Raw genomic sequence first — 24,785 nt, forward strand, 5'->3', positions numbered from 1 at the left:
TCCCCTGCAATCTTTGCTTCCTTTACTGATTAAAAATCTATCTCAGCTTTAGGGAGATTTAATGCCCCAGTCTGTTTATTCTTCTGCAGTAATTTCACAGATTCACTGCCCTCAGAGAAAATAAAAATTCTTCCTCATCTCTGTCCTAACTGGGCAATCCCTTTCTCTGAGATAGTGCCCTCTAGTCGTACGCATTCCCACAAGGGGAAACAGCCTCTCTGCATTGACCCATCAAGCTCCTAAGAAGCTAAGTTTCAAAAAAGTCACCTTTCATTCATTTAATTTCAATATGCACAGCTCCAACTGCTCAGCATCTTTTGGAAGGCTGTCCATCCATATCAAGTATCCATTTTGTTAACTTCCTCTGGACAGCCTTCACTGTCAGTATGTTTCCTTAGGTAAGGGGCTTTAAACTATTCACAGATTCCAGCAGTGCTCTGATGAGTGTCTTGCATTCATTTAGCAAAACCTCTACCTGTTTATATTCCATTTAAATTTCAATTAAGTTCAACATCCCATTTGGCTTTCCTATTACACACTGAACCCTTTTATCCCTTCTGAGGATTTGGATTACACCATTCAACTGCACAGACTTCAGTCTAACAGTTCCCTTCCCCCTCAGTATGACTGTACATTGTCAAATATTCCAGCCTAGATTTGTATCCCATGTCTATTACACAGTAAACAGGAAGAGAATGGAGTGGTAATCACTCTAACAATTAATATTCCCAGGATTAACACTCCAAAAAAAAACTTGTCTTTATATAGCTACTTTCACAATTTTAAAAATCACACAACACCATGTTATAGTCCAATAGGTTTAATTGGAATCACTAGCTTTTGGAGCGACGCTCCTCATTAGGCGGAAGGAACGACGCTCCGAAAGCTAGTGATTCCAATTAAACCTGTTGGACTATAACCTGGCGTTGTGTGATTTTTAACTTTGTCCACCCCGGCCCAACACCAGCATCTCCAAATCATGGTCACAATCTTAGAAAGCCATAACGTCCTTCCCAGCCAACAAATTACTTGAATGTACAGTCATTTGTTGCTGTGCAAGATTATAGAGAAGTGACTTTACATACAGTACAATCCCACAAATAGCAAACAAGGAGTGAAGGCGGCGTTTGGGATGCTTTCCTTTATTGGTCAGAGTATTGAGTACAGGAGCTGGGAGGTGATGTTGTGGCTGTACAGGACATTGGTTCGGCCACTGTTGGATTATTGTGTGCAATTCTGGTCTCCTTCCTATCGGAAAGATGTTGTGAAACTTGAAAGGATTCAGAAAAGATTTGAAAGGATGTTGCCAGGGTTGGAGGATTTGAGCTACAGGGAGAGGCTGAACAGGCTGGGGATGTTTCCCATTGAGCGTTGGAGGCTGAGGGGTGACCTTATAGAGGTTTACAAAATTATGAGGGGCATGGATAGGATAAATAGACAATGTCTTTTCCCTGGGACTGGGGAGTCCAGAACATAGAGGGAATAGGTTTAGGGTGAGAGGGGAAAGGGACCTAAGGGGCAACTTTTTAACGCAGAGGGTGGTACATGTATGGAATGAGCTACCAGGGGAAGTAGTGAAGGCTGATACAATTGCAACATCTTTTTTAGATTGGATTAGATTCCCTACAGTGTGGAAACAGGCCCTTCGGCCCAATAAGTCCACACCGACCCTCCAAAGAGTAACCCACCCAGATCAATTTCCCTCTGATGGATGTACCTAACAGTATGGGCAATTTAGCATGGCCAATTCACTTGACCTGCACATCTTTGGACTGTGGGAGGAAACTAGAGCACCCAAAGGAAACCCATGCAGACACAGGGAGAATATGCAAACTCCACACAGACAGTTGCCAGAGGCTGGAATTGAACCTGGGACCCTGGTGCTGTGAGGCAGCAGTGCTTACCACTGAGCTACCGTGCTGCCCAGAAAGGCATTTGGATGGGTCTCTGAATAGGAAGGTTTTGGAGGGATATGGGCCGGAATATTTGACCGGCATGGACGGGTTGGACTGAAGGGTCTGTTTCCGTGCTGTATATCTCTATGACTCTATGAGTCAATTAACTCTGCTTTCTGACCACAGATGCTGCCTGACTGCAGATTTCCTTTCACATTTTCTGTTTCAACACTGACTCATGATTTGTTTTATGTTGTTTTATTTTCAGTTGTACTACTTTCTCCAGTTCCAGGGGAAAACTGTGGGTGTCTATGTTGTAAAGTGACACTAACCACAGCCACAACACTATTAGAAAAAGGCAAATCTGTAGGACAAGAGGCAACTTTTTTATTTCTGCTTCCAATTACAGAAACTTTTGCCAAATGAACTATTTGTTGAATAAACAAAGTCAGCATAATTAAGTAGAACTTTTTTTGAACACTTGTGTGAACTACATACACAATGAGATTTCAAATACTTCCCTCTAAATAATAAGTACACCCTCTTCCATCTGTTCCTAACACCCAAGGCAATGTTTCACTCTGAGTAAGGTTTATGATGCTGTCTGATTGCAGCTATAATTTAGGTGCTACAGCAAGGTAAGTGCTTTCTGTTTCCTTACATAAAGCATGTCTTGTAAGTGTTTCACAAAGTGTCAGGGATAGGGGTAGTGAATGTGTAATGACTCCATAAATCAGGAAACGATACATTTCCCCTTTCTCCACCTGTCAAATTGAGTGAACTCTCATTGCTACTCTTTAGATTTTCCGTTATATTAATGATACTGGGAAACGCAATGCTGTGTACTTTTATTGCCAATATTCTCACCAGAACAATGCATTCTCAGTAAGATGTGGATCCAGCTACAGTCTGCAGGAGCGTTCCTAAGTTAATAATTTACTTTTTGGACAATAATATTTAACTGCTCAATGGTAGGAGCTGTCTGAATGTGCCAGATAGCAAAATGTTTCTACTTGCTGTGACCTGGTTAATCTGAATGTTAAATATGGAAGACGACAATATCCTGCTCATTGCCAATTACTGATGGAAGATAATGTTTCTTGGTTCTGTAAAGATTGTAATGAGATCAGCCATGTTGATGCCATAGAATATGAAGTCCCTGATTGAGGCTGTCAATCTGATCCAATCAGGGAGCCTTGGCTGACTGTTATAAACAGGAGAGAGGCCACTCGGCTGTTTCCTTTCTTCCTGGTGGTGGAAATTACATAACGATTTGTGCACTTTGTGTAAAAAAAAAAGAAAAAAAAAGATAAAAAAAGAAAAAAAACCCAGTAGATTCCCCCTCCAACTCTATTTTGATTTAGTCCTTGCCCTCCCCTTCACTGTTTGATCACACAGCATTGCCCTTTGATAAAAAAGAAAAGAAAAAAAAAGAAAAAAATAAACAGGAGAGAGGCCACTCGGCTATTTCCTTTCTTCCTGGTGGTGGAAATTAAATAAAGATTTGTGCACTTTGTGTCTCTCACTGTGTCTCACACCTGCTCTCACACACCATGGGCGCTGGGGAAAAAGTAAGCACTACCGCAGTTAGGCGGTAGTGTGGGGGTTAATAAAAAAAACAGGAGAGTCACCTCTTCTCACTCATCCACTGTCCGGACACGCCATTTGCCACCGGGCGGTGGGGATCCCCAGTGGAGGGCTCTCTACGCGGGAGTCTTCCCCCTTTCTCTCGGGGATCTGGGGTGGAGGGTGCTGCACGCAGCAGTCCCCTGCAACCGCAGATTGCGGTGGTTCACGGACTCCCAGCCCAACTGCTTGTTCTGTGGTGCTGTGGAGTCCATGGACCATGTGTATATTGGGTGTGGGCGTTTGCATCCCCTTTTTGATTTTCTCAAAAACCTCCTCCTCTGCTTTTGGTTGCACTTCAGTCCCATGCTCCTGATCTTTGGGCACCCGGTACGGAGGAGGGATGGTAGGTCTGAAAACCTCCTCGTGGGTCTGCTCCTGGGCCTGGCCAAACTGGCCATAACAGGTCCAGGCAGCGGGCCGTGGAGGGGGTCGTTAGGGCTGACTGCCTGCCCCTCTTCCGCAGTTACGTTAGAGCCCGGGGGTCTCTGGAGAAGGAGCATGCGGTGTCCACCAACACCTTGGAGTTGTTCAGGGAGAAGTGGGCGCCGCAGGGAGTGGAGTGCATTATTTCCCCCTCCAATTCTATTTTGATTTAACCCCTGCCCTCCCCTTCACTGTTTGATCACACAGCATTGCCCTTTGATGTGAAGGGCACTGCTTGTACTGGCCACCTGGGTGTTTCCTTTCTTCCTGGTGGTGGAAATATGCACCTTGTGTCTCTCAGTGTGTCTCACACCTGCGCACACACACCATGGGTGCTGGGGAAAAAATAAGCACTATCGCAGTTAGGTGGTAGTGTGGGGGTTAAATAATAAAATAGGAAAAAAAACAGGAGAGTCAGAGGTTCTGTTCGCTCTGAAAGCTGGCTCCAAGGAGCCAGACCAGTGTCAAGGACTCTTCACATGAAACTAAAGAGTGACTTGGTGAGGGGAAATTGACCTCTGTGGAGCTATTAGGCAAAAATGAGGACTGCAGATGCTGGAAATCAGAGTCTAGATTAGAGTGGTACTGGAAAAACACAGGTAGTCAGGCAGCATCTGAGGAGCAGGAAAATCGATGGTTCAGGCAAAAGCCCTTCGTCAGGAATCCTGTGGAACTATTTCTGATTCTAGTGTTTTTATTAGTTTATAAAGCAAATGTATGGAATGATAAAACACATGGTCCCTTATCAGTTCTTTCTACTTGCTTCGCCTTTCTGAAAAAGGCCTGAGAGAGGGGTAGATGGTTCTAATGACCAAGGCCCATATACTGGAGGACCTGTGACCATTGAACATACAACAATACCCAAAGCACATAGGGGAGGGGGATAATTCACCCCCAAACATGCAGGAAAGCTTAGGCATGGGCACACTATCGGCTGACCAATAGAATCTCCGAGGAACTATTTGTCCAATCACAGGTTGGTTTCCTCTCATACTTGCTGATGAGAGGTCCAAGTGGCAGAGGTCAGGGATCATATACACAAAAGGGAGGGTTTGGTTGGGCTTGTGAAACCCAAGTTGTTAAGGACAAAGAGACACTGCAAGGGGGAGGGAGGGCAACATGGGGTATGAGGAGGAGACAGATGGAGGCTACAGAGTGTGAAGAGGTGGTGGTGTGAGGGGAATGGAGCTGCAAAACATGGACAGTATTGAGTAGTAACAGTGCTGATTGGATGATCAGACATGACGATAGTGAGTATCTAAGTAGGCTTAAATGGGCTGAATATTCTTTTCCTGCTCCTTTACTTTTTTGTAGGCTTCAGAATAAACTTGTCAACAAAGGAATACCCAACTAATTAGTAAGTAATTAAACTAGAAAGCACAAGGCAATGAATTCCTTGCAAAACAATGTGGAAACTCTAGTTCAAGATTGCGTATATTCAGGAGCTACCAAACACAGGGCAAATAGAGTCATAGAATGCTCACCATATGGAAACAGACTATTTGGCCCATCAAGTCTGCACTGACTGTCCGAAGAGGATCCCACCATAACCATCACCCACCACTCCATCTCTATTTCCCCATGGCTAATCCACCTAACCTGCACAACCCTGAACACTATGGGCAATTTACCATGGCCACTCTACCTAATTTACACTGTGGGAGGAAACCACAGAGTCAAGGGGAGAACGTGCAAACTTCACACAGAGTCACCGGAGGGTGGAATCAAACCGGTGTCCTTGGTGTGGTGAGGCTGCAGTGCTTACCACTGAGTCACAGTAATGGACACTGCATTAATTGTTAATTTAAATCTGCGATGCAGTGAAAAGGCAAGTGACTGCCTGGGATTAAAATCTTATATCTTTGACCATATGCAATAGAAACACTTTAGCTGTGTCCTCACCAGTTTATAGAAGATTCATTTATGCATTTTGTGTATGAAATTATGTCAAATATTTTAAAAACAACTTTTGTTGCTAACTTAGGTCCATTGTCTTGTTCCAATTTAATTCCTGCAGGGTCTAAGAAATGAATGCTTCCTTTGTGTGTAATGGTTTCCGGATCAATAGAGAACGAGTAATTTTTGAGGATATTGATGCAATCTTCTAATTTTGCTTCCCCGCCAACCCAAAAAACCCATTTATCACCAAAAATACACAGTGTTTTTACAATGACTTTATCACTGAATAAGGAGTGCAAAGTTAACTGCAGAAGTTAAAATATAGAAAACCTTAAGGTGGGACTTAATGGAAAAACAAGTATTTTGACTCGGTCTTTAATTTTGAAAGGTGGAGGAGGTTAAAGATTGGGATTTGTAAATTCAGGTGTCTTGAAGCAGATAAAGCCAACCCCCATGATTTCCCTCCCTCCTTCCTTGCCCTGTTTCTGGGGAAAGTGTTGCTCTTTAGGTGGTAACAACTACCCTTTACAGGAATGTGATAGTGCTGATGTCATCCTGGACCACAACAACATAAAGTTAGCTCAGGAAACCTCTCACCTCACTGTATGAGCAATCAGGAGAGAGGATGGGTAGCAGGTCAAAACATTTGTGTGTGAGAGTAAACAAGAGACATTCAAAATATTCATGGAGACAGTGAGGACTGCAGATGCTGGAGATCAGAGCTGAAAATGTGTTGCTGGAAAAGCGCAGCAGGTCAGGCAGCATCCAAGGAGCAGGAGAGTCGACGTTTTGGGCATGAGCCCTTCTTCAGGATAAGAAGGGCTCATACCTGAAACATCGACTCTCCTGCTCCTTGGATGCTGCCTGACCTGCTGCGCTTTTCCAGCAACACTTTCAGATCAAAATATTCATGTCTGCAATAGCTTTTAAAAAATATGAAATCTAATATGTACTATAAATTAATTCCTCCTGTTTTGATAGAATATTACAGATTAACCCTTTAGAAATAATTTTCCATACATTTAGGATATAAAATATGATCGCATGGTCAAGAGTAACATAACAAGGGTAATTTGGGTAGATATTTTGACTGTTTTCTTGGCACTGAAATGTGTCTGCTAGAGGCACATTTGGAAAACCGCGTTCATATGTGTTTATGGAAGTATAATGACACTTAAGACCAATGCATCTAGATTTTTGACACCAGAGGGAATATTACTGAGAAAAGCAATTGAGGCTGGAGACTGAATGGAAGGGTTTTATGTTGAGTCTTTACATTGTACTTGATTGTGTTTCCTTAAGGTATGGGAGCTGATGTCTTGTGTACTCCCCTCTCCTCATGACACCATGGAAAGAGACCGACATGTTACCCAGCCAATAAAATTCATATCCCAGTTGTCTCTGGCATCATAAATCAGGTGCAGTCAACTGGTAAAATAAGACCTCATTATTTAGAAATGTCAGTCACTGAACAGCTAGCTTTTGTAAGGGAAGAATTACACTCAATATGTAGACCATCTTGAGTGGCTATCCCAATACTGGATTGTGTGTCCATTTGCTGAATTAAATGCCTTTGATCTCAAGAATTCCAACAGGAATCTTTGGCCAATTCACAGAAGACCTATCTAGCTGTAAAATGGCAGCATACTGAGACCAGAAGAATATCATTCAGGTCCGGTATAGCTTTACACAGTGGTGCTTAACCTCAGTGCGACAGGACTTAGACTACATAAGAGAGCATCTGTCAACCAGTTTAGTGCATCAATGTAATGAATAAACAATTCAACTGTCAAAATCATTAAGCTTAATAAGAATTATCTTACAATCTCAGGGCAGCAACCTAATAAGACACTGAGTAATTACCCACAATACAAGGATGTATTTGCTCAGAATAGTCCTTTCTTCAACTTCGATTTGATATGGACCTAGTTAACAAAGCCATCAATTGTTGCCTGTCCCAAATTGCCTTTCTTTTAAGTGACTTACTCAGCCATTTCAGAAGGCAGTTTAGAGTCAACCACATTGCACTGATTATAGAGACACACACAGGCCAGATGAGGCATGGATGGCAGATTTCCTTCCCTAAATCAGTGAACCAGATAAATTTTTACAAAAATTGACAATGGTTTCATGGTCATCACCACTGAGATTAGATTTCAACTCCAGATTTATTGATGGAATTTAAATTCCATTGGTTGCCGTGCTAGGATTGGAATCCATGAAGTGAGAGAATTGATCAGGGACTCTGGATTCATGATGCCACCATCTGAACCAGTTGCAGTCCATGATCAAGGAGATGGCTGGACCCAGGGCAAAATAATTTTATATCATCTGGATCAGTGTATTAGAGAAGCACAAGGGAATTAAGGGTTAAGGGGAAAAGGCAGGAAACTGGAGTTGAGGATTATCAGATCAGTCACGATCTCATTGTATGGTGGAGTAGACTCAATGGGCTGAATGAATGAATTCTCCTCTGACACATTATGGACATATGGGCTGTTGGTTTGTTAGAGCATTAGCACAGAAACAATCTGGTACTCATCCAGCTAAAGAGTTTATTTCAGTTACAGAGAAGGTCAACTCATCTTCGGTCACGGACATATAAGAGTTAGACTTTGCCAAACAAAAAAGGAGAGATTTGGCTCAAAGTGTCAATTTTGATGAGTTTTGTGAGTGATTCCTGTCTGCGAATCTGGCAAGTCTTCTCACCATAATCTTACAAAACACGCTTCACTCTGATCCTAATGACTTCTGTACCACAAGATGCCCCACACACCCATTTATAACCTCATTCTATCACTCGTCCTAGCAGCAACACTTCATCAGTGTCATCTATAAAAGCCCAATGTGCACCTGGACAAGCATCCTCAGTCTGGGGTTATCCTGGGTCTTTTCTGACTTCTTTCCCCAGATATGGCAGATAGGGGAAAATTGATGCCCCATTTCCTGGGCCCTGCCCTGGAGGTTCCTGCCGACACAGTTGGTGGGATTCCCTGAGCACTCAGCATCCTTGCTGCAGTGTTACAATGAGAGTTACCAGAGCAACCTGAGGGCCAGTATTGAAGAGCAGAGTGTCCTGTGACTCGATCACAGATGTGCCATGATGCTTTATAGAGGCTGGTACATGTCAGATGCCAGTGTCTGTGGATGTGGGTTGTGCGTGACCAGTGCCTATGGAGCTTCCCCTGAGATGTCAGTGCCCAGTAACCAACATGGAGGTTATTTAGAGCATGCAGTAACCAGGTATCCAGTTAGATTTCCATGTCGAGAATTCTCAACATCTTGTTTATTCGCAGTGAATGATAGGATACAAAGCTGCTTCTTAACGAGGTGTGATTGCTCATTGATCTGGTTGTTACTCGGTAATAATTCCCCTTCATGAGCAACTCACCACTGCCGGGTATAAGCTTAACTTGATGGCCAGCATTTAAAGGTTCCACATGTTAGCCCCAGTGTAGAGCTGGGCATCACTGATCTGCTGTCACATTTCTCACATCACTCAGCCCAATATGTCTGCTTCACTGCCCAATAAACCTGATCATTACTTCACATTGAATTCTAAATTAAAAGTATTGATTAGCTTGAGAAACTGATCAATTTTGTCCACATTCCAAAGACATATGGATAAGAACACTTCTTGAATATAGGACAGTTAATTATTAGAGATTGAATTCCTCAAACTTTAGTATTTATTCCATGTGAAGTAGCAGTCCACTTGATTGCATTAGAAAACAAATCAGCTGTGAGTATTTGCATCATCCTGATGAAGGGCTCTGGCCCGAAACGTCGAATTTCCTGTTCCTTGGATGCTGCCTAACCTGCTGTGCTTTAACCAGCAACACATTTTCAGCAGCCATCATCCTGATCAATACGACCAGGACCCTTGGAGTAGGGAGTAGCAACAAAATTCAAGGTAAGATTCCGAAAGTGGAAAGAAGGGAGGAATAAAGGGATTACATTCATATTGGGAGCTTTCAGAGAAAAAAACATTGCATGAGTGATCAGACAGGAACTAATGGCATTCACAAAATGCAACACTAATCATTCCACAAGATTTGAACAAACAAGATAATTCCATGATGGTGGTTTTAGGTTATTTCATTTTCCAGATTTACAGTTACTTTTTAGAAGGTTATTAGTGTATCCACAATTCAGTTTTCTGTAATAAATTATTTGCAAATAATTCCAGTATCAACAGTTTCAGAAACTAGCCCAGAAAAGATGCAAGTCATTAACACAAAGGAAATGTTTGACTCGTTTGTCTGAACCTGTTCACTCTGCTGCTGAGGATTTGACCATCAGCATGAAACAATTCAATACTTCAATTGTTAATTTACTAGGTTTGTTTGGATGTTTCACTGGATAGTATTACAATAATAAAGTTATCCATGTAATCCCATCAAAAATATTACCTACAAAGCCAGAACATTTACGAGCCATTCTTTTGTCTGATTCCAGAGAATGCTATCTCATATCACAGCGTTTAACAGCACCCTTTAGGTCAGGAGTTTCACTCATTTCAGTTTAAACCTGTAATCATACAGTACACGCTGCAGCAGTTTCACATAAAAACACACACTGACACATTTCCCTTACCTCAGCCCACCGACCCACTCTGATAAAGGCGCAGCCTGGATTGAAGGCCCCTGTCCCACAGGCCAGGAGGTGAGATCGATTGTATGAATGAAGAACACGGATAAAATTTGCACATTCTGACTGCAGACAAAGGAAAAGAGAATGATGTAAACAATGATAGGATACTTCTTCTCATTCATTTACATGATATGGGTGTCATGGACTGGGACTGTATTTATTGTCCTTCTCTAATTGCCCTGGAGAAGGAGGTGGGGAGCTACTTTCCATAGCAGGATGGGGACCCCCACAATGCTCTTAGGGAGAGAGTTTCAGGACTTTGATCAAGCTACACTAAAAGAACAGCAATATATTTTCATGTCAGAATAGTAGGTGGCTTGGAGGGAAACTTGAAGATGATGGCATTCCCATATGCCATAGAAACGCAGAAAATAGGAACAGGAGGAGGCCATTCAGCCCATCAAGCTTGCTTCACTATTTAATACGATCATGGCTGATCATCCAATTCAATCTCCAGTATCTGCTTTTTCTTCATACCCTTTGATCCTTTTAGCGCCAAGAACCGTGGGCGGCACGGTGGCACAGTGGTTAGCACTGCTGCCTCACAGCGCCTGAGACCCGGGTTCAATTCCTGACTCAGGTGACTGACTGTGTGGAGTTTGCACGTTCTCCCCGTGTGTGCGTGGGTTTCCTCTGGGTGCTCCGGTGTCCTCCCACAGTCCAAAGATGTGCGGGTCAGGTGAATTGACCGTGCTAAATTGCCCGTAGTGTTAGGTAAGGGGTAAATGTAGGGGTATGGGTGGGTTGCGCTTCAGCGGGTCAGTGTGGACTTGTTGGGCCGAAGGGCCTGTTTCCACACTGTAAGTAATCTAATCTAAAACTATATCTAACTCCTTCTTGAAACCCTTTAATGTATTTGCAGCCCTTGTCTTTCTGGCCAACAGAGATCTTGAGTTTGGAAGATGCATTTCTGAGTTGTGCCATTCTGTAGGCAGTGCACACCACTGCTACTGAGCATTGACAGTGGAGGGAGTGGATGTTTGTGAATCTGATGCCCATGAAATGGACTTTGTCCTGGATGGTATCAAGCCTCGAGTGTTTTTGGAGTTGCACCCATCAAGGGCAGTGGGGAATAATTTGTCAAGCTACTGACTTGTGCCTTGTAGGTGGTGGACAGATTTTAGGGATTCAGGAAGTGAGTTAACTGCTGCAGGACATCTAGTCTCTGAGCAGTTCTAGCTACCATATTTAGACGGCTAGTTCAGTTGAGTTTCTGGTCAATGGTAACCCCCAGGATAGTGATTAAGGAGATTCAATGATAGTAGAATGATTGAATGTGAAGGGGCAGTGGAGGATTGTCTCTTATTGAAAGTGGTCATTGCCTGGTGTGAATGTTACTTGCCCAACAACCCAAGCCTGGATATTGTCCAGACCTTGATGTATTTAGATAGGCTTTTCTTTAGTCTCTGAGAAGTCTCTATGAATGATGCCAAACATTGTGCAATCATTGGTGCAAGTCCCTACTTCTGACCATATAATGGACGGAAGGTCATTGATGAAGCAGCTGAAGATGGTTTGCCCTTGGACACTATCCTGAGGAACTCCTGCAGAGATGCCCTGGAGCTAACATGACTGACCTTCAATATCCACACGTGTGTGGTAGGACTCTAACCATTGGAGCGTATTCCTCTGATGTGGCAGTCATTCTCCCATTTGGAATTCAGCTCTTTTGTCCATGTTTGAACAAAGGTTATAATGAGGTCAGGAGCTGAGTGGGCCTGGTGGAACACACTGCAGCAAAATCTGATAAAAGGAATGAACCAGATAAACCACCCATGGACCAAGTGACTGGACTAACAATGGGAAACACAGGTCTGTGGACCCTGCATGGTCCTCCTTTCCAATACTTAGGAGTTTGTGCCAAAATAAGGAGAGCTGTCTCAGACTATTCAAGCAGAACAGGTGGCACAATGGGCCTACAGGCAGTTACCCTGGGAGTCTTCAACATTATCATTCAAACCACAGACTGAGAACATTTAGCATCAGAACTGAAGATTTACTAGAATTGAATGCAGTAGGTATTTATTAAAACGGAGAATGATTAAGAAAAAAAAGGATTTGTTCACCGCTTTACACTGTTGGAATAATTTTAGGTGGACTGCTTTAAACTTGAAACTAAAGTTTTGTCTGATTAATCTGATAATTCAGCAAAGAAAAACATCATTTTTTAAATCAATATAAACTCAAATAAAAAAACATTTTCAAATACTGTAAAATTATAAAAACTTGCAAAATCACAACAAAGTGTTTGTTCACCGTTCAGTGAAGGGTGCAGTGGGAACTTGCTTACACTCTCCAATCAAATCCAAAATTCCCTAATGATAAGCATTTTGTTTCAATTCAGACTGCAGACGGTTACAGAGAGTGGTGACTCACAAACTCTTAACATTCACCTGTACCTGTGTTTTTGTTTTTGCTGCTGTTTACCTGTTATTTACGATCTATGCTATTTCACTCTGTGATCTGCCTGTATTGTTCACAAGTCAAAGCTTTTCACCGTGCCTCAGTACACATGATAATAAATTCAAATCAATTTTGGTTGAAAACATCTTACTGCTGATTTTTCTGAATTATTTAAAATTAAACAATAAAACAAAACCAAAAAGCTAGCAGAGGTTTTTATTAAACATTGAAGAGAGTTATCTGTCTGAAGATATACTACACTGTTAGATCCAGTCCAGAAAGGTGTGTATAACAAAACCAAAATGGTACAGATTACCTGTAAATTTCAATAACTCATTTCAGCCATTGGTAAAAAACAAAACACTGGATGCTAGAAATCTGAAATAAAAGTATAACTACTGAGGAAACTCAAGGTCTGCAGAATCTATGGAATGAGAAACAGGGTTCATATTTTGAGTCTAAAATTGGCTTGAAAGAAGAGTCATTAGACTTGAATGGTTCTGAAGGTGAACTGGACCCAAAATATTACAATGTTTTCACTCCATAAATGCTGCTTGACTTGTTAAGTTTCTCCAGCACTTTCTGTCTTAGTTTTGGATCTCCTGTATCCATAGATCTTGTTTTATTTAATAAATGATAATTTGAGACATTATTAGTCTCACAAACAATTACATATTTTTGAAAATAATACTGTCTCGTTTATTAAATTGCTTAAATTTCCATTTGTTTTAACATTTGATTTCTAGATAACATTTGAACATTGTGAACGAGCGTGTGATTTATATACGTTAATTTCACTTATTTTGGAGTTTGAGTTTTGAACTAGTAGCATGTGGCTTTGAGCTGTGAGTAAGAGTGGGCTTAATAATTAACCTGACAGAATTTCTGGATTTGAAACAAGTTTGTGTTGGAAACTAGGTGACAGGGGCCATTTTGGAACAATAACAGGAATTTATTTGTACTGTAAGATTTTTATAATTAAACAGAACAAACATCAAAAAGTTTGCAGTTGTAACCCTGTATGCCTCACTTTGTCTAAACACCCGAAGATCTGTATGTCCTCGTTTATTATGATCTTCCTGCACTCCTTGCAAAACAAAAAACTTTTCACTGTACTTAGGTACATGAGACTACAATCAATTAAATCAAAAGAATCAATTGCTTCTGTTTTAGACAAATCACTATTTGCTTTTTGCCAAGAAAGACACATAGATTTTAATGCTTTGGGATAAAAAAAATTAGATGTTTAAAAAGTCGCCCTAACTGGGGTCAGATGTAAGAACAGTTTCTCCTTGAGAAGGGAGTTAGTTTAGAGCAATTAATAAAATGATTACCTGAGCAAATGGTTTTCGGTTGAAAATTCCTCACCAGAGGTTTTTGTTTAAAACCTTGAAGGGCACATTTGAAGTCAGTCTAAACTTAGTTGTGTGAATAATCAACAAAAAGATTATTAAACAATATAAACCAGGAATTGAAAGGAACAAGAAGGAAACAATCTCTAATATTTGAGTTCTGTAAAGTGATGGTGTTGGAATGAATACATTTTTGTTCTGTGTGTTTTGAAATATTTAAAGACTATGTTATTTATAAACTGATGTTCTATTTTACCCTCATTTCTTTTGTCTAATAAACATCTGTTTCATTGTTAAAACTGAAATTGCAGTAACATGTACTCATGCTTCAGTGAAAGACAACTTTGTTAAATTTAAACAAAAACAAACAGGCTTTAGATTGAGATCTGACTTTTCCAGTAGTAACATCAGTTGGGAACATAACATACCATCAAGTCTTTGCCTTTTATTCTGCATTCTTCAAGTTGACTTTTTGTAGCTGGCCAGTAAATCTGAAACAAAAAAACAAGAACAATGATAATTATAAAAACACACAGCTATCTCTACATTATCAGAAGCTGGGACAACTGTATTTACTCCAAGTCCCATGATCCAAATGGCTGAAGCTGAAAATGTGTTGCTGGTCAAAGCACAGCAGGCCAGGCAGCATCTCAGGAATAGGGAATTCGTCGTTTCGAGCATAAGCCCTTCATCAGGAAATCAGGGCTTATGCTCGAAACGTCGAATTCCCTATTCCTGAGATGCTGCCTGGCCTGCTGTGCTTTGACCAGCAACACATTTTCAGCTGTGATCTCCAGCATCTGCAGACCTCATTTTTTACTCCAAATGGCTGAAGACAGCAAGCTCATAAACAAATGAATAACTTTTCAGATTTCTTTCCAATTCCCAGAGTGCGGAACTCAATTACTAGGGGTCACCAGTTCAAAGTGAGAAGGGAAATGCTTCGGGAAGATATTGGAAGTTTTTTAGCCAGAGGGTGATGGGTGCCTGGAATGTGTTGCCAGCGGAGGTGGTAGGGGCGTGAATGTTAGCGTCATTTAAGATGGATCTAGACATATACATGATACAGACCCTTAGAAAATAGGTGACAGGTTTAGATAGAGGACCTGGATCAGCGCAGGCTTGGAGGGCTGAAGGGCCTGTCCCTGTGCTGTAATTTTCTTTATTCTTTGTATAATTCTTAACCTTTTTTATGAAAGGCTGCAAATGGTGCTGTTCAAAATCTCCTCTCTTTGTTTTAAAATGAAATATGTTTGATTTTAAACCAATGCAAGTGTTTTTGTGAGGGGAGATTAACATGGCGTGGAGGAGGTGAGGGTGTTTATGTCCCAGCCTGCCAAGCCTCTCCTTATAACTTTTGAGTTATAAACATAGGCTGAATCATCCAGGTCTCTTTTCACATTTTGTTTGCTCCTAAACTAAACAAGTCCCACCTGCCTGCTCCTGTCCACCTCATCAAATCCTCTTAATATCTTGTATGACTCTGTTAAATCACCTCTTAACTTTCTTCTCTCTAACAAGTCTAACAATGCTCAAGTCCCTCCATACCAGGCAACATCCTAGTAAATCTCCTCTGAACCCTTTCCATTTCTTCCACATCCTTCCTATAATGAACTGTATGTAATACTCCAAGTGTGGCTGCACCAGAGTGTGTACAGCTGCAACACGACCTCATGGCTTTGAAACCCAGTCCTTTCACCAATAAAAGTTAACACCATATGCCTTCTTAACAACCTAATAAAACTGGGTGGCAACTTTTAGAGATCTAAGCACAAGGACACAGATCTTTCTGCTCATCCACACTACCAAGAATCTTACTATTAGCTTAGTACTCTGCATTCTTGTTACTCCTTCCAAAGTGAATCACCTCACACTTTTCCACATTAAACTCCATTTGCCACTTCTCAGTCGTACCACATCCTTCTGCACTGTTCATAACTCCACCGATCTTATGTCATCTGCAAATTCACTAACCCATCCTTCTATGCCCTCATCTAGGTCATTTATAAAAATGACAAACAGCAGTGGCCCCAAAACAGAGCCTCACAGTACACCACAAGTAATTGAGCTCCACGATGAACATTCCCATCAACCACCACCCTCTGTCTTCTTCTAGCTCGCCAATTTCTGACTCAAACCACAAAATCACCCTCAATCCCATGCCTCTGTACTCTGTGTAATAGCCTGCCATTGAGAACTGTATCCAATGCCTTACTGAAATCCATGTATACCACATCAACCACTTTACTCTCATCCACCTGTTTGGTCACCTTCTGAAAGAACTCAGTAGGTTTGGGAGGCATGACCTACCCTTCACAAAATCATGGTGACTATCCATAATCTGCTTACTCATCTTGAGATGATTATAAATCCTATCTCTTCTATTCCTTTCCAAAGTTTTGTCCACTATAGAAATAAATTCATTGGTCAATAATAACCAGGGTTGTCTCTACTCCCCTTCTTGATCAAGGGGACATTTGCTATCCTTCAGTCTTCTGGCAGTATTTCTGTAGACAATGACGACAAAGATCAAAGCCAAATGTTCTGCAATCTTGTCTCTAGCTTCCCAGACAATTCTCGGATAAATCCCATCTGGCGCAGGGGACTTATCTATTTTCACATTTTCCAGAATTGCTAACACTTCCTCCTTGTGAACCTCAATCCTCTCTAGTCTAGTAGTCTGTATCTCAGTATTCTCCTTGACAATATTGTCTTTTTCCGGTGTTAATACTGACGAAAAATATTAATTTAACACCTCTCCTATCTCTTTGGATTCCATGCACAACTTCCCTCTACTATCCTTGACTGGCCATAATCTTACTACGGTCATGCCTTTAATCCTGACATGCCTATAGAAAGCTTTAGGGTTTTCCCGGATCTTATCCACCAAAGATGTCTCATGTCTCCTCCTGGCTCTTCTTAGCTCTCTCTTTAGGTCGTTCCTGGCTAACTTGTAACTCTCAAGTGCCCGAACTGAGCCTTCATGTCTCAACTTTACAGAAGCCTCCTTCTTCCTCTTGACAAGAGATTCAACATCTTTTGTAAACCATGTTTTTTTTTTGCTCAATTACTTCCTCTCTGTCTGACAGGTACATACTTGTCAAGAACACATGAACCACTACCTGTGCAAAAAAAAAGTTGCTGCTCATGTTCTTTTTAAATATTTCTCCTCTCACCTTATCTTTGCCCCATCCTTGGGAAAAGACCTTTGTTGTGGTTCTATTTGCCGAGCTGGGAGTTTTTGTTGCAAATGTTTCGTCCCCTTTCTAGGTGACATCTTCCATGCTTGGGAGCCTCCTGTGAAGCGCTTCTGTGCTGATTCCTCCGGCATTTATAGTGGTCTGAATCTGCCGCTTCCGGTTGTCAGTTGCTGTCCGCTACAGTGGCCGATATATAGGGTCTAGGTCGATGTGTCTGTTGATAGAATTTGTGGATGAGTGCCATGCCTCTAGGAATTCCCTGGCTGTTCTCTGTTTGGCCTGCCCTATAATAGTGGTGTTGTCCCAATCGAATTCATGTTGTTTGTCATCTGAGTGTATGGCTACTAGGGATAGCTGGTCTTGTCATTTCGTGGCTAGTTGGTGTTCATGGATGCGGGTTGTTAGCTGTCTTCCTGTTTGTCCTATGTAGTGTTTTGTGCAGTCCTTGCATGGGATTTTGTACACTACGTTGGTTTTGCTGCTGCGGGGTATCGGGTCCTTTGTCCTGGTGAGTTGTTGTCTGAGGGTGGCTGTTGGTTTGTGTGCTGTTATAAGTCCTAGTTGTCGCAGCAGTCTGGCTGTCAGTTCAGAAATGCTCCTGATGTATGAGTCCCAGTTGGCCAGACAACAGAATGAGGACATGCCACAACCCAAAGGATTGGCCACACTCCCATACATCAGGAGCATTTCTGAACTGACAGCCAGACTGCTGCGACCACTAGGACTCATAACAGCACACAAACCAACAGCCACTCTCAGATAACAACTCACTAGGACAAAGGACCCGATACCCAGGATGAGCAAAACCAACGTAATGTACAAAATCCCATGCAAGGACTGCACAAAACACTACATAGGACAAACAGGAAGACAGCTAACAACCCGCATCCATGAACACCAACTAGCCACGAAATGACACGACCAGCTACCTCTAGTAGCCATACACTTAGATGACAAGCAACACGAATTCGATTGGGACAACACCACTATTATAGGGCAGGCCAAACAGAGAACAACCAGGGAATTCCTAGAGTCATGGCACTCATCCACAAATTCTATCAACAGACACATCGACCTAGACCCTATATACCAAGCAACTGACAACCGGAAGCAGCAGATTCAAACCACTATAAATGCCGGAGGAATCAGCACAGAAGCGCTTCACAGGAGGCTCCCAAGTACTGAAGATGTCACCTAGAAAGGGGACGAAATGTTTGCAACAAAAACTCCCAGCTCAGCGAACAGAACCACAACAACGAGCACCCGAGCTACAAATCTTCTCACAAACTTTAAAAGACCTTTGTCATTCATCTTATGATGGCACAGTGGCTCAGTGGTTAGCACTGCTGCCTCACAGCACCGGGATCCCAGGTTCGATTCCAGCCTTGGACGACTGTCTGTGTCAAGTTTGCACATTGTTCCTGTGCTGCGTGGGTTTCGTCCAGATGCTCCGGTTTCCTCCCACAGCCCAAAGATGTGCAGGTCAGGTGAATTGGCCAGGCTAAATTGCCCATAGTGTTCGGTGCATTCGTCAGAGGGAAATCGGTCTGGGTGGGTTACTTTTCGGAGGGTTGGTATGGACTTGTTGGGCCAAAGAGCCTGTTTCCACACTGTGAGGAATCTAATCTAAACTTATCTATACCCTGCATGATTTCATAAACCTCAATAAGATCATCCCTCAATCTCCTACATTCCAGTGAAAAGAGTCTTTTCAGTCTATTTCTATGTTTCAAATCCTCCCAGCAACATCCTGGTAAATCTTTTCTGAACCCTCTCCAGTTTAATAACATCCTTTCTGTAACAGGGCAACCAGAACTGGAAGCAATATTCCAGGAGCTGCCTCACCAACTTCCTGTACAGACTTAACCCTTATACTCAAACATCTGAGCAACAAAGGCAAGTGTGATAAATACCTTCGAAACCACCCTGTCTACATATGATACAACTTTAAACAATTATGTACCTCTACCCCTAGGTCTCTCTGTTCTACAACAGGTATTAAACAGATATTCAGAGGGGACCAGTAACACAGAGTTTGTCAATCGCCTGCTTGAATATTACCACTTTTTCACAATCAGTTCTAACAGATATTGTTAGCAAACTGCAGTAAAATGTGCACAGTACAATGCCTATATTAGAAATCCTCTTCACTGTTCTATAATTGAAACCTGCTTTCTAACGCAATAGAACTAAGAACAGTAAAAGGTGATGGCATTTTACTTATAAAACCAAGAGAAAGAGCCTGAGGGGCATAGTGCAGGGAATGGGGAAAGGGATCCACTTTCCTAAATCTGTGATTACTCCAACGCATAAAGAGATCTTGATTAATTAGGTCAATATGCTGAGAAGTGGTAGAGGGAGTTTAATTTGGATAAATATGAGTTATTACATTTTGATAAAGCAAACAAGGGCACGACTTGTACAATTATTGGTAGGGCTCTGGGTAGTGTTGGAGAACAGAGAGAGACCTAGGGGTAGAGGTACATAATTGTTTGAAGTTGTATCACATGTGGACAGGGTGGTTTCGAAGGTATTTATCACACTTGCCTTTGTTGCTCAGATGTTTGAGGAAAAGGGTTAAGTCTGTACAGGAAGTTGGTGAGGCAGCTTCTGGAATATTGCTTCCAGTTCTGGTTGCCCTGTTACAGAAAGGATGTTATTAAACTGGAGAGGGTTCAGAAAAGATTTACCAGGATGTTGCTGGGAGGATTTGAAACATAAATAATCTAAACATTTTGGGATATACTAAAATGTGATTTTTGAACAAACAGTTTTTTGTAAAGTAAAAAGGCACTGGCCATATTCAGGTAGTTGGAGTGTTTCAATCATTCAAACTCTACAAATAATAATGATTTTTGAAACATGTTCATTAAAAAGTAATCATTTTTTGAAATTGTTGAAAGTTCATATTCTGAAAGTTTTGCTATGTACCTGTAGCTTGTATCACATTAATTTTTGTCATGTAATTGAGGAAATAATACTGTATAGCATTTTCAAGATTACTGAATTGTTTAAATACAGTTTTGTTTAAAAGAAATCAATTTCTTTATCCATGTAGATTAAATATTAGAGGCACAGAACTACATGCAGATCTGGGCTGAATCAAGAGGAGCAGGTAGAAATGTAGATCTGTCCAAGCAGTAGGTAAATCAAGGCTATAGAATTCAGTCTCCATGACAAAAAAGGAAAGAAAAGGTAAGGGAAGGGTCAGAAGGGTATGGGCCAAGGGCAGGGAAATGGACAGTTGGTCAGCATAGACCAGTCTGGGCAAAAGGGCCTGACAGTATCCTGTAGGACTCTATCATTCTATGACTCTAAAAGTAATCATTTCAGTCTCTCCTGAAAGTCAATATTTGAATTGTACAATTATTTTAGTTAATGTTTTCATTCCTTTAATTTCTAAAAACACAATGCTGCTTTAGCACAATTTCAAAGTATTGCTCGACAATTGTAGACAAATCTGTTGGAAATCATTTGGAAATAACTTGCTTGTGTAACTTGAGTATTTCAAGTAACTCAATAACTAGCTTGTCTGCCAACTCAGACATTTCATTGTTTTGTTTTCCTTTTCTTCTCCCGCAGCAGAACTCTTGATAATCTTTTTTCCTCAATCCGAGAAAAATGAGCGCTGCTCCATTTCACCTTTTATAGTTACAGTGGCAGCAACAGATTAACTGCTGTCTAGTGCTTTTGATCACAGAGGGTATTGAAAGGTGAACTTTGCATATGGGGAGAAAAGAACAGAGTAAATGTATATACACCTGTAAAAAACAACCTCCACTTCTTTACATGAGACAAATATATCATTGCCTCTGATTTAACAAGCACATTTGTTATTCACTCCTTTGTCTATCCAACTGTTCTTCCCACTATTTGGGCTAAATCTCCACCCTCTACCATTTACGCCTTACCCCCTCCCCACCCCAACAGCTGCACATAAACCAACATTTCCCAGTTCGCATCAGTTCTGAGGAAGGGTCACCGAAACATTAACTCTGATTTCTCTTCACAGCTGCTGCCACCACCTGCTAACACCTTCCAGCAACTTCAGTTTTTGTTTGATTTTCTTTCAGTTTTTAAATTCCAGCGGCTTCATGCTCTGAGCAATATTTTAATGGTAACACTCCATACTGGATGAGGTTGGTTCCACATCAAAGCAGGCGATTGACGGTGGCTTAAGGATTTAAACAATATACATCAGCTTGACAGCAGCTGAATGAAAACAATAACAAGGTTCATGTCTCACTCCTGCTTGGGGTCCCCAGTGAAATATCACACAGGAAGATACAAGACCCCATGGCTCAGCTGGGCCTGACTGACCTCTCCCGTAGCACTTTTGTTCTTCCTTCAGATTTCCAGCAGCTGCCTTTCATCTCTTGCGTGTTTATGTATTTGAATTTGAGAATAACATACTTGGTGATGCCAGTTAATCTGACAGATGGTGAGTGCAGCAATACATATTTAACCCTCTCGCTCCTGGAAGTTTTTCAGAGATGCTGGGCAGAATTCACTGTGCTTCATGAAGTTAGTTTGGAAACAACGGTATTAACTCAGGCAGAAGGGTGAGGAAGTCTTCACTGTCCCATGTTAACCGCCATTCAGTTTTGGGTGGAAGGCTCATAGTTTATCCTCCTATCTCACCATCAATTAAGGCCATGAAGTGGATAATTAATGCTGTCATTTTGTTGTAATCCTGCTGCTGTTGTTGGTATTTACCAGCGTCCATAGAGAGGTCTCAGGTTCTCAGGAGGGAATCAGACATTGGCTGATTAGAGGAGCCAGTATCAGCCTCCCCACCAGTTCCCCACCTCCATGCCTTATCTCCCACATCCTCACACTACAATCCCCACTCCACCATCACTCATATCAGGTCTTGGGCCACATTAAGCTTGGGCTTTGGGAGAGTGCAGTACCAACTGCACAGCTGACACAGCTACCCTAGTGGCACTGCACTGCTGCCAGCCTCTGATTGGCCGGCAGCTCTTGGGAGGGCGGGACATATACACTAACATATGGACAAGGGGCTGAAATAGGCCATTTGACCCCTCTAGCCTGTTCCACTGTAAGATCAAGGATTCGTCATGTTCACGTTTGTGGGCGGCACGGTGGCGTAGTGGGCGGCAAGGTGGGCGGCACGGTGGCACAGTGGTTAGCACTGCTGCATCACAGCGTCTGAGACCCGGGTTCAATTCCCGACTCAGGCGACTGACTGTGTGGAGTTTGCACGTTCTCCCCGTGTCTGCGTGGGTTTCCTCCGGATGCTCCGGTTTCCTCCCACAATCACAAAGATGTGCTGGTCAGGTGAATTGGCCATGCTAAATTGCCCACAGTGTTAGGTTAGGGGTATAGGTGGGTTGCGCTTCGGCGGGTCGGTGTGAACTTGGGCCGAAGGGCCTGTTTCCACACTGTAAGTAATCTAATCTAAATATCACATTCCCATCGAACTCCCCCGTAGCCTCTAATTTCTGGCCTAACTAGAATCTATTCACCTCTATCTTAAAAATATTCAAGCCTCCATTTTTAACACTGTCTTAGACAGGTTCCAAAGTCACACAAACTGCTGAGAAAAAAAGAATTTTCTCCTCATCTCTGTCCTGCAGGGACATCGTCTAATTTGACAGCAGTGTTCCCTTGTTCTGGACTGACCTACAAGAGGAAAGATCACTTTGATCTGGTTAGGATTTTATACACTTCAATAACCCACCAACCCCACTCCATTTCATACATTAGTCACAGCCATTCCAGCCTTGTTATTTAAAATCAATGTGTAGCTTTCCAGTGGATTCTATATTGAAGGGGGAATGATCACCTTAACCAGTCACAAGGTATTTGAATTAAAAAGGTGTCAGATTAATATTGCATGGATTATCATGGAGTCAGATGTGCTCAAATTCAATTCCTCACACTGCTAACATTTAAACTATCACTACTCTAGTGTTTTAAGTTAGTTATCATTCCAATACCTGGAGAAATTTAGTTTTTCAAACTGCTGTCACTCAGGCATATTTAATTCTTCATATCACGCGCACCCACATCAGGTTGTGCCTTCAGTCTCTGAACAGGTTTGTACATGTCAACACTATTACTGTTTAAATCCACATTTTGGAACCATGTGTTCTGTCCATGAGTCAAACAGACACCGAGGTTAAAATGGAAGATTATCTTACACTGCTTCATGTTGAGTTTGGAGAGCCTGAGTTGTTCCCAATTTGAATATCTTTGCTTTAGTTTCCAGACAGCCACACCCACAAAATCACTCGATCAGCTTCTGTAGCCATAACCACTGGGCAAGAACCCTTCCCTGACCAGACTGTATATCATAGGGAGCTGACATTGAGTCATGAACTGTACAGAGTAGGCCAAGGAGACCATGATACTTCTCTTTCAACTCTTCAAAGACAGTCTAATTAAAACGATAAGAAATAGGAGGGAAGGAAGGCCAATTGGCCCATCGAGTCCACTCCACTATTTAATCATGGCTGATAGGCATTTCAATGCCACTAACCTGCACTCTCCCTGTATCCTTTAACTCGTTGTGAGATTAAGCATTTATCCATCTCTGCCTTGAAGACATTTAACTTCCCGGCCTCCACTGCACTCCGTGACAGTGAATTCCACAAGCCCACCATTCTCTGGTTGAAGAAATGTCTCCTCACTTCCATTATAAATTGACCCCCTGTAATTCTAAGGCTGTGCCCACAAGTCCTAGTCTCCCCGCCTGATGGAAACAATTTTCCAGCATCCACTCTTTCTAAGCCATGCATTATCTTATGGGTTCCTATCAGATCTTCCCTCAACCTTCTAAACTCTAATGGATACAATCCAAGGATCCTCAGCTGTTCATTGTATACTAGGCCTACCATTCCAGGGATCATTCATGTGAATCTCCGCTGGACACGCTCCAGTGCCAGTGTGTTCTTCTTGAGGTGTGGGGCCAAAACCTGGACACAGTACTCTAAATGGGGCCTAACCAGAGCTCTATAAAGTCTCAGTAGCACCTCACTGCTTTTATATTCCAACCCTCTTGAGATAAATGACAACATTACATTTGCTTTCTTAATCATGGACTCAACCTGCAAGTCAACCTTTAGACAATTTTGTACTAGCACTCCCAAATCCCTTTGTACTTTGGCTTTATGAATTTTCTCACCGTTTATACAATAGTCCATGCCAGTATTCTTTTTCCCCCCAAAGTGCAAAACCTCACATTTGCTCACATTGAATTTCATCAGCCATTTCTTGGACCATTCTCCTAAACTGTCTAAATCTTTCTGCAGCCTCCTCACCTCAGTACTACCTGCCTGTCCACCTAACTTCGTATCATCGGCGAA

The 24,785-nt window shown here is 42.0% G+C and overlaps 1 protein-coding gene across 1 annotated transcript in view; it reads right to left on the bottom strand.

Annotated features, from left to right (window-relative positions):
* LOC132826828 (semaphorin-3E-like) overlaps window positions 1–24,785 on the bottom strand; it is a 328,532-nt gene that overhangs the window by 158,234 nt on the left and 145,513 nt on the right. Inside the window, exons 3-4 of the mRNA XM_060843075.1 lie at window positions 14,683–14,745; window positions 10,443–10,562 (exon numbers count right to left, since the gene is read on the bottom strand). Of these exons, the coding sequence (XP_060699058.1) occupies window positions 10,443–10,562; window positions 14,683–14,745 (183 nt within the window). The remainder of the gene's footprint in view (window positions 1–10,442; window positions 10,563–14,682; window positions 14,746–24,785) is intronic.

This window comes from Hemiscyllium ocellatum, chromosome 23, assembly GCF_020745735.1.
Source record: "Hemiscyllium ocellatum isolate sHemOce1 chromosome 23, sHemOce1.pat.X.cur, whole genome shotgun sequence".
NCBI lineage: Eukaryota > Metazoa > Chordata > Chondrichthyes > Orectolobiformes > Hemiscylliidae > Hemiscyllium > Hemiscyllium ocellatum.